The sequence below is a fragment of the Microtus ochrogaster genome, chromosome 10 (genome assembly GCF_000317375.1).
Source record: "Microtus ochrogaster isolate Prairie Vole_2 chromosome 10, MicOch1.0, whole genome shotgun sequence".
Classification (NCBI taxonomy): domain Eukaryota; kingdom Metazoa; phylum Chordata; class Mammalia; order Rodentia; family Cricetidae; genus Microtus; species Microtus ochrogaster.
In genome coordinates this window covers 75,031,090-75,042,122 of record NC_022016.1, presented here as the reverse complement: position 1 = coordinate 75,042,122, position 11,033 = coordinate 75,031,090, and the positions used below count along the sequence as shown (strand labels likewise).

The following is an 11,033-nucleotide window of genomic DNA, read 5'->3' as shown; positions in this document are numbered from 1 at the left end:
AAGTCTGGCATACCAAGTTGAGGTGGGACCAAGTCCCTCCCCTGCTGTATCAAGGCTAAACAAGGTATCCCACCACAGGGAATGGCTCCAAAAGGCCAGTTCATGTACCCGGGATAAGTCTTGGTCCCATTGCCTGGTGTACCTCCCACCCCCAACAGATCAAACCCCATAACTGTCACCCACATTCAGAGGACCCAGTTTGGTCCCATGCAGGATCCTCAGCTGTCAGTCCATAGTCTGTGAGCTCCCATTAGCTTGGGTCAGCTATCTCTGTGGCAAAATAAAAACAAAAAAGCAACGAGCACACACACAGGAACAAAACCGAAAACAACTAGGGATGAAAAGGTTTATTTCACCTTACAAATTATAAGTTCATAGCTGAGGGAAGTCAGGACAGAAACTCGGTAGGAACCTGGAGGCAGAGACCACGGAGAAAGCTGCTTCCTAGCTCGCCCTCATGGCTGGTTCATTCTGCTTTCATTTTGCACCTTTCTAGGATGGTACCGCCCACAGTGAGCCGGGCCCTTCCACATCAACCAGCAACCAAGAAAATGTACCACAAGCTTGCCCACAGGTCAGTTTGGTTTGGGCATTTTCTCAGTTGCTAAGTGGGCAAGTTGACTAGCACAGACCCCTTTCTACTGTCATATCACAGAAATGGATAAAGATTGTCACTAAGCAAAATAAGACAGATTCAGACAAATATCACATTTCTCTTATATTCAGAATATATATATATATACATATATATGTGTGTGTGTGTGCGTGTGTGTATATATATATATATGACATTCACGAGGCCTCAACACTAGACAGAGAACTACAGGCAACTAAGGAATGCTGAAAACAGGAAAAATAGTCTTCCCTAGGGAGGAGAATGTCAGTTGGTTAGCCAATACCAAGTGACCAAGTGAACACCACACACATACACACACACACACACACACACACACACACACACACACCAACAATTAAAGACAGGCCATTAAAGGAGTCACCACTTTACACCTTTAATCTCAGCACTTGGGAGGCACTGTCTACAGAGTGAGTTCCAGGACAGCCAGGGCTACGCAGAGAAACGCCGCCATCTCGAAAAAAGCAAAATACAAAACAACAACAAAACCAAGAAAACAAACCAAAACAAAAATAAGGCCATGAATTTGAAAGAGAGCAAGGCTGTGGGGTATACAAAGGAGTTGGAGGGAAGAGCAGAAATGCTAACCTCAGAAAACAAAAGTTATCTTAAAAATACGTATGTATGAAAGTATGAGAAGGAGTTTGTCAACGGAGCAAAGGGATGGGGTGGGTGAGACAAGAGACAGCAATGCAGCTGAATGTGTGCTACATGTACAACGTGCATGCATGAGGCTGTAATACAACACATCATTCCGTACAATGAATACATGCTAGTTAAAACTTTCACAAACAGACGAAACTATCAGAGTAGAAGAAAAAATGCTGTCTAAATATAGGGAGAAGAGTGACCCACCTTGTAGCTACCAACCCCCAACCCATCCCTTTTGACAGTCAATTTCCATTTCCTTCTTCTTCTTTTTCTTCTTCTTCTTCTTGTTTGTGTTTGTGTGTTTGTTTTGTTTTTGTTTTTTGAGACAGGGTTTCTTTGTGTAACAGCCCTGGCTATCCTAGAACTCACTCTGTAGATCAGACTAGCCTCAAACTCAGAGAGATCCACCTACCTCTGCCTCCTGAGTGCTGGGATTAAAGGCGTGTGCCGCCACCACTACCTCCGGCTGTTTCCCTCTTTTATATCGTGTTGGTGTCTCTTTAAATAACAAGTTAAAGAAATGTACTATATCTCTTTTAAAAAGCAGCAGCCCGAGATTCAATCAGCTCTCAACATAGAAACACAAAGCCATCAGTTTGCCTGAATTTCCAAGAAGAGAATAAATAAATCACCGTTGAAATTTACCTACGCAAATTGAGACTTGTGTGTGGGAGTAAACTTCTGAGATCTGTTTATTCTATAACCCCAGGGTTTCTGCATCGTGTCATGTGAGCACTGATTTAAAAGATATACAGTTCTTTATTGATATTTTCAAAGCACTATGCAAATTCCTATCACCTTGGGTATATTTTGGCCTTCTGTCTATGAAGTGAACACAGAATCATTTTGTATTTAACAAGACTAAAATATGTTAACTCAAACAACTTGCTTTGAATAGGATTTTCTTTTAAATTATTAATGAAAACACGAAGAATGCCTGGGTGGTCGGGTGTGAACGCGGGTGTTTAGGCCTGATTGTCACCATCGTCTGATGGTCAGACTTAAATTTCATAATGCAGACTTTAACCTTGCAGACCATGGTATTGTTAAGCTGTGTAATAATGCAGCCTGTGCTCAGACATTTTTGTTGTTTGTTTTTCAAGACAAGGTTTCTCTGTGTAGCGTTGGCTGTACTGGAACTCACTCTGTAGAGCAGGCTGTCCTCAAACTCACAGAGGTCTGCCTTTCTCTGCCTTCCAAGTGCTGGGAATGAAGGCATGTTCCAATCATGCCCAGCTTTTTCTTTTTGGTGGTGGTGGGGCTTGAGTCAGGTCTTGCCATGCAGTTCTGGCTGTCATGGAAACTGCTATGTAGATTAGGCTGGCCTTGAACTTGCAGCAATCTTCATAATCTGGCACTACACCCAACACAAGGACTTTAATATATATGAAATAAAATAAAATTATTATATATGTAATAAAATACAAATCTATCGATATACCGATACACACATATACATAAATGTATTTTTCTTTTTGGTGATGGGAACTGAGCCTGGAGCCTCACAGGTGCTAGACAAGCACCCAGTGTACCACTGACCCCTGCCCTTTCCCCCAGAATTTTTGAAAACCCCTACTGAAATTATGATATTTAAAAGACTCTTAAAATCTTTATTTTTGTTAGGATAGCTAACAATTTTCTGTTAAATATTTTGGGTTATTATTATAGTAAGCATTTCCACTCTTGAAAAGTCTATTTAAAATATCCCAATCCTTGAGGTGCAGAACTTTAAGAAAAAGTTTGATGTTTTTAACAGGAAAAATAATTCTATAACATGATAAATAGAAACAATTTTTTTCTCAGTCTATTCTGGTGCACACAAATTATTTTATACAGAAAATTATCCTGTCACTTTTTGGCAAACTGAAAGAGAGCTATTCATTTGCATGTTCTGTTCACTGGCAGTGTAGCATTGCCATGCTCACATAGATTATATTATCCGTGTTCTCGTAGAAGGAAATATAGACACACTCTTTTGTTTCCTGGCTTCTCAGATCTGAATAATCACACAGAAACTATATTAATTACAACACTCTTTGGTCATGGCTCAAGCGTCTTTCTAGCTAGCTCTTATATCTTAAGCTAACCCATTTCTATTCATCTGTGTATCATCATGAGGTAGTGGCCTACTGGTAAGGTAAGGTTCCCTCGGGCATCTTTCTCCTTTGGTAGCTACATGGCATCTCCTTGACTCCGCCTACTTTTTCTCTATATCTCTGTTCAATTCCCCGCCTGGCGTTGTTCTGCTAAGCTATTGGCTGAAACAGCTTTATTCATCAGCCAATAAAGCAACACATATACAGAAGGACATCCCACATCAGGGAAACAAGGTTTTGGAATAGACAAAGCAAAAAAGGTTAGGTCCCAAAGCAACTCCAAAAAGGAATGGTCCAAATCTCCTCCATCAGGATAATCTTGCTGGGGTGGGATGGGGAGGTGATTCAGTCAATAAAGTGCTTACCATGCAAGCATGAGCCCTGAGTTTAGATGCTCAGCACCCATGTAAAAATCCAAGGGCACATGCCTTGATCCCAGTCTCAGGAGACAAAGATGGGAAGACCCCCAGAGCTTGTTGGCCAGAGACTCTGGCTGAATTAGTGAGCTCCAGGTTCAGCATGAGCCCCTGTCTCAAAAAATAAGGTGGTGAGTGATTGAGGAAGATACCCAATGCCTACCCTACCTCTGTCTTCCACACACACGCACACATTCACACACAAACACATACACACAAAGACGTACATACGTACACATACACATAAATAAAAACATTTTTAAAAAAGTAGCCCTAGGCATTGCCTAGTATTAGAATCAAACCTATTTCCTGTCCCTTTCCAGAAGCCATGCACATTCAGCATTAGTGGCCATGGTGGGGACCAGCTTCCTCCTGTTATTTCTTAAGTCTGCTCTCACCTTTTGCCATGAGCATCAATGCCTAGACAAGCGCTCTGGGCATCGGCTGAAAAGCCAAGTCTTCCCACTCATTCTGTTTGTTTGGGTCTCTGTTTGGCTCTGTAAACAGTGCTTCCACTGTGTCTTTGTGCTGACCGTCACAAGTCCAGTACAAAGCTGCGCTTCCGGCTTTGTTGCCGCCATTCACACCCACTGGGTTGTCCAAACAAACACTCAACTAGCTCAAACTGCCTCATGCAGCTCCTGCAGCTGGTATTCAATGGATTCTGCCTGCTCAGCCGTGTCGCCACTCGGAATTAGCTGAGGCCCATCTTTGCAGCTCCCCTCCATCAGCTGCCCTCACTTGAATGAGGAAGACAGATAAGGTCATCTCCCTCAAAGTACAATCTACCTGACTCTCTGGGCCCAGTATCACACAGAGCTCTGAAGGCTGTCACTTGCTATAGTCTGGCTAGGGTGGGAGGCATCTGAATTCCCGCAGCAACTGAACCTAGGGACAAGAAGTCAACGGATCACGCCTGCCACCAGCATGAGTGTTCCCCTAAGCTTTTTTTTTCCCTTTCCTTTTTTTGGTCTGGTATGTGAGGATGAGCCCCCCAGGACTAGTGCCCCCACACTGTGAAGGATGCATGGTCCCAGGCATCCAGCCTCGGAGTGCCCTGTTCAGTTCTTGACACCGGAGTCCCTGAAGCAATGGCTTTTTTAGGTTTCATTTTCAATCTCAAGGTCAGTGAAAAAATTAGACAGTTTGAAATTGTGTGGAAGAAAGAGTTGCTGCCCTTTATCTAAGGGATATGTTTAAAATGTGAGATAAATAGTGTTAGGGCTGGGCAGACAAACCTAGGCATCTGGACCATGACTCCTCCTCCTTTTTTTTTTTTTCCTTGACTTTTCGAGACAGGGTTTCTCTGTGTAGCTCTGGCTGTCCTGGAACTCACTCCACAGACCAGGTTGGCTTTGAACTCAGAGATCTGCCTGCCTCTTCCTCCCAACTGCTGGGGTTAAAGGCGTGTGCTGCCTCCTCCTGGCTAAAACCTAGACTCTTTAAATGATGCTGACTACCTGCTAAATTCCTGGAGTGACTCATAACCCAAGGAACATGCTCTTGCGGACTTACAAAGATGAAGAATGCTTTTTTTTTTTTTTTTCTGAACGAGCAAAGATTTTCTGAACCCCCATTCAGCTCTCTGGAGTCCAAGGAGCACAGAACCGCAACAACTTTTTACCCCCAGGCAGAGGGGAGAAATGCTACATAGTGTTGCAATCTGAGACTCAGGAAAATCTAGGCCGCCTGCCCTGGTATCACCAGAAAGATTTCAGAACAGGGGAATGAAAATTACACAGAAGTTAGCTAACTAGCAAGCACAAATATCTCCTTAAATAGATATGATCCTACCAAAAGCTTCAGACGACACCCCGCAAGAGTGCCCAAGATTTTTACCAAAACAAATTATGAATAATTTAGCGTCTCTGATCGATTGCTTGTAGCTGGACCTGGCTGTAATCAAAACCACAGGGGAGCTTAAGTCAGCTGGATCGGAGTTCAGGGCCTAGCTGGGCTACTGAGCCAGCTCCAGGGCAGCCTGAGTGATTTCTCTAGAGTCTACCCGAGGAAAGAAGGAAGAAGGGAGGGAGCCAGGGAAAAAAGGAAGAGAAAGGAAAAGGAAAAGGCGGGACTATAGCTGGAAATTTTGCCAGGCGTGCAGGAGCCCTGCTTCCATTTCCCGCGTTTGTGCCAGCCTTTCCAAGATCTGAATTGCTTTACAGAGATAGCTGAATTCATGAGCGTTAAAACAGTCCAGACTCGCCCGGCGGTGGTGGCGCACACCTTTAGTCCCAGCACTTCGGAAGCAGAGCAGGCGGATCTCTATGAGTTTGAGGCCAGCCTGGTTTACAGAGCAAGTTCCAGAAGAATCAGGACTATACAGAGAAACCCTGTCTCAGAAAAAACAAACAAACAAACAAACAAACAAACAAAAAACCCAAATGAACAAACCCAAAGTAAAAACAGCCCAGACTTCACATCGGGAGGCTCTGGCCACTTTGTGCCAGGTCTTTCTCTACCTGAGTCAGGGTCTAGTCAGATTCTCTGGCTCAGCCGTGGCCACCACATCGGATAAAGTCATCCTTTTCTGAGACACCAGTGGGTGGTCTCTGGGGTAGATATTCTAAAGCCGACAGGTCTTTGAAGTGGTGGTTGTAGAAAAAGACAGTTATCTTGCAGCTTTGGTATTTGCACCTTCCAGAACGTGGACGCTGAGCGCGCTGTAACTGGGGGGAGGGGGACACTGGAAGTGTGCAGACCGGCAGTAAATTGAAGTCGCCCTCGCTGGTAAGTTGTCTAACCACCGATCCCACGGCCGAGGGGCCTCTGCCAGGAGCCTGAGCTTTTGTTCATAGGGTCACAGCGGTGCGTTCTCCAGAGGGCAAGTGGGCAGAGGCTGCCCAAGTCCCAGAGGGATTTCTGCAGAGGTTCCCAGACTACAGCAGCCGGAGTCAGGATGGCCACTGCGGGACCGCAGTTGGGATACTTCCTATAGTCAATGCTTCGGACACGGAGTAAAAATTATGGCTCAAAAAATTTAAGGCTTTAGGGAAGCTCTAGGAAATCTGCACTGTGTAGTGACATATATTCCCACGTTTTGGTCATTTATCTTTGATCTTGTCAACACAGTCAGTCTGCTTCTGACTCTCTGAGTTGGCCTGATTACCATTTAAAGCACTGCCTGTCTTTAGGTTTTAAAAACCTTTTGAAAGACACCATAGATATTTCTTTAAAAATAAAAAAAGCCAAAGCCAGGGTGTAACGGCAGGTGCCTTTAATCCCAGCGTTCTGTCGGCGGAGTCTTCAGATCTATGTGAGTTCAAGACCAACCTGGTCTACATAGTGAGTTCCTGGACAGCCAGAGCTATATAGCGAGACGCTGTCTCAAGCAAACAAACAAAAACTCCTAAGTTCTTTTTGTTTGTTTTGTTTTTTAAATGACAGCTTGTGTGGGTTTGGGTTATTAGAGATTTTAAAATGGAAATATTGTGTGTGTAAATGTGTGCGTGCGCGTGCGTGTATGCATGCGCATGCGCACGCTGCTGTTTTTGTCTTTTGGGTGGGATTATTCTGAAAAGTTTGGCACTTCCCTTTGCTGAGACTGAATGGACTGGAGTCCATTCTTTGTCACAAGCCCAGCAAACTGTCAATCTGCGACTCCTCATAATATCTGTATTTTCTGGGTGTAGAAGCCATCTGGGAGGTGCCAGTCACCCCTCGCTAGGTCTGCGCACACCTTGCTGTGTGCACCACCCTGGATCAGCAGATATCTTAGGAAGGTTCTTGAAGATGTTTATTTATATTGTCCCTTTTTCTGAAAGAAGTATGTACCATGTGAAACAGGAAACACGTGTACACAGGCACACACTAAATTCAAACTAGCGCCAGAATATCTTGTTTCTTTTACTTTAGACCTTTTTTTGCTTTTTTTTTTTTTCAAAGACAGCATTTCTCTGTGTAACAGCCATGGTTATCCAGGAACTCAAAGAGATCTGCCTGCCTCCCGGGTGCTGGAATTAAAGTCGTGAGGCTGTGTCACCACACCCCGCTATTCTAGAACATTATTTCGCACATATTTCAAATACGGGTGCTTCACATGAACAGGACTCAAACCATCAGAATTTCTGTAAGGCCATGCCTGTAAGCAACGACCACACTGTACTTAGTTCCAAAGAATATTTTGAAAGCATGACTGCTCCTTTTTCTGCAGAGGAGACGAGAGCCGAAGCAGACACTTCAGGGAGAGAAACCTAGCGTCCCCTGGAATTTCATGTGGAATGGGTTCACTATAACAGCTCTGTTTCTCGCGAGTTTTAAAAGTCTGGACCGTTGAGTAGTCCGCCTTTTTTCAAAAAAAAAAAATTCGAACTATTGTCCAGTTACATTTTGGCGGGAACAGAAAGTTTGAAAATTCAAGCGCCAAAGACTTCAAATAACGCACACGACATACATGCAGTAAGTATTCCATTTTTAATTTATTCAGTACCCCACTACCCAATAAATACATAAATACACAGAAATATTGGACTTTTGCACCCCTCCAAAAGAGGGGAAAATGCAAGAGTCCTATTGCAGTTCCGGGGACACTCTGCGAGCTGTTTTGTTACAAGTGTATCCAATGTCCCCAGCACCAGGGACTTGTGGGACACCGCTCACTGCCGCTTCACTCGCTCTGCAGCTTTCGGAGGTGGTGGCCGTGTTTGGAAGCTGAGTTCGCCAGGCTGGACGACAAGATGTTTCGCACCCCCAAGTGCTCACGGTGCCGGAACCATGGCTATCTGGTGCCAGTCAAGGGCCACGCGGGCAAGTGTCGCTGGAAGCAGTGCATCTGCGATAAGTGCTACCTGATCACCGAGCGCCAGAAGATCATGGCTGCCCACAAGGTGCTCAAGACCCAAGCTGCCGAGGAGCAGGAGGTGACCACGGGCACCCAGGGGCCCCAGCTGCCTCCCGGGGCTCCGGTGGCGGCGGCCACGGCGGCCGCCTCCTCAAGCTCGAGCATTTGCTCACTGCCCAGGGTGGCTCCGGGAGGCTCCCGGCCAGGCCCCGTGGTCACCTGCTTCCTCGAGAGGCCCCCACCGGTCCGCAGCCCCGGTCTGAGCGCCTTCCAGCGGGTCCCAGGCGGCCGCCCGGGCCCCAGCACCTTCCAGTCTGGCCTGGGGGTTCCCGGGGGACCGCACGACCGTCCCTCTGCGTGGCTGCCCCAGGGCAGCCCGCAGGTGCCCAGGCCCGAGCCCTATGGCCCCGAGCAGCGCCTGCCACTGCGGCCCGTGCCCCGACTGCCGTTCACCGACTACGGTAAGCCCAGCCTCGTGCAGCCGACGGTTCCTCGGGCCTGCTTCGGGTGTGCAGCCTCCGGGTCTAAGCTGGCGTCCCAGACTGATGCCGGGGTGGGGAGGGCGCCTTCCCCAGGTAAGCCCGCTTTGAGGACAAGGATCTGGGTGGGTGGCTTCTGATGACAACGGGGAAAGGCTGGTGGGAAAGAGTAGACGGTGGTTATGTCGAGATGCAGTTTTCTGCCCTTTGTGCTTTTGCAAGTAAAGATGGCAGCTGGGCAGCGTAGGCTGTGGCGCCTTTCTCTGTCCCCTCTGGGGAAGACAGGGCCTCCCGCGCTTGCATGTCATCCCCTCCCCCTCCCAAGCCTAGCCCTCTTGCACCTGCGTGCGTGCCCCCCCCCCCCCCCCCGCCTGCCATTTTCTCCTACTGCGCTTGCGCCCCTCCTCTCGCCTGGCGGAGCCTCAAAGTTTCTCCTAACCTAATGCACCTGCACCCACTTTTTCTGTTTCACCAGATATGCTTGAGCATTAAGCATTTTTTGCAAATGGCGAGAGGGAAAGGTTGAACCTTAAGAGGTTGAGGCTTAGCCGGGTGGTGGTGGCGCACGCCTTTAATCCCAGCACTCGGGAGGCAGAGGCAGGCGGATCTCTGTGAATTTGAGGCCAGCCTGGTCTACGAGAGCTAGTTCCAGGACAGGAACTAAAAGCTATGGAGAAATCCTGTCTCGAAAATCGAAAAAAAAAAAAAAAAAAAAAAAAAAAAAAAGAGGTTGCGGCTTTTTTTCCTCACTTCTCTTTGTCATGTTGCTTTTACAGTTAAAGTACGATTTTTTTTCTTCTTTTTAAAAATAATTTATTTGTAATGCATTGGTGTTTTGCCCGCATGTATGCCTGTGTGAGGGTGTCGGATCCCCTAGAATTATAGATAGTTGTGAGCTGCCCGGGAATCCAGCCCCGGTCCTAGTTTCAAGTAATGGAGCTTTTGAAGCGCTTGGGAAATGGTCCTTTAGGATGCAGGTGTGGTTTTGGGACTTCCCGTATGACAGTAGAAAGGGCTCAAAGTGCGAGTCAACCAGTTGCTTGGGCGTAACCTTTCTTCCTTCAGTGCCAGATTCTCAGAAATGGACGCCAATGTTCTGCTATCATTTCCGCTTTCTGGGACTTTGTAAGAAATCTGTCTCCCCGGGAACTAGCTGTTTGATGAGGAAGGAGAGGCCTAAAGCAGCAATCCTACAAGAGCATACCTTTGTTCCGCCTCTCAACAAACGGAAATTTAAAGTGTGCTTAACACAAGCGGTCCGAAGAGGTGGGGAGAAGGCAGGCCCTTGTGGCTAATCCCAGCACGTGTGGAGAAGTCATAGTCAGTTTTGATGAACTGGGATGGAGCTCAGGTTATCAGGCTTGGTGGCAGGTGACTTTACCTGCTGAGCCCTCTTGCTGGCGCCGGGGATGGGGGAGGAGCACCTCTGGGTGCATCTGGGAAGCATTTCCAGAGAGGCTTTACCAAGTGGCAGAGGTGGGTCCTGAATGTGGGTGCCAGCATCTCATAGCCTAGGTCTCTGATAGGGTGAAAGATGGTCAAGAGAAAGAATGTTAGCGGTCCTTCTCCTTATTGATGCTTCCTGGGTGAAGTGAGCTGGGCAGCAGTGGCTTCACCACAGCCTCATAGCAGGATGTCCTGCCTCGCGGGGAGTCACAGACGGTGGTGCCAACAGCCCCGGACTGTGAGTCCAAACCAGCCACCCCTTCTTTAAACTGCCCTGGGTATCTGGCATGCTGACTAGGACCCCTTCCTTGCCTCCTGGAATCCTGTCCTGGGGAAGGGATAATGCTCTCTGAAGGATCCTACTGGTCAGTGTAGGGAGCTCTAGTAGCTGGGGGGTCAGCTGGATCCAACCAAGGTCTGTAGATGGGTGATAGGAGTGTGGACGAGTAGTCAAGGCCAGTGGGGTTAAAAAGGAATAGGAGAGGGCTAGAGAGATGGCTCAGAGGTTAAGAGCACTGGCTGCTCTTCCAG

The 11,033-nt window shown here is 47.1% G+C and overlaps 1 protein-coding gene across 1 annotated transcript in view; it reads left to right on the top strand.

Annotated features, from left to right (window-relative positions):
* The first annotated feature begins 8,467 nt into the window (after nucleotides 1-8,467).
* Nucleotides 8,468-11,033, top strand: part of Dmrtb1 (DMRT like family B with proline rich C-terminal 1) — a 7,972-nt gene continuing 5,406 nt past the window's right edge. Inside the window, exon 1 of the mRNA XM_005353629.2 lies at nucleotides 8,468-9,038. Within this exon, the coding sequence (XP_005353686.1) occupies nucleotides 8,474-9,038 (565 nt within the window). The 5' untranslated portion in view covers nucleotides 8,468-8,473. The remainder of the gene's footprint in view (nucleotides 9,039-11,033) is intronic.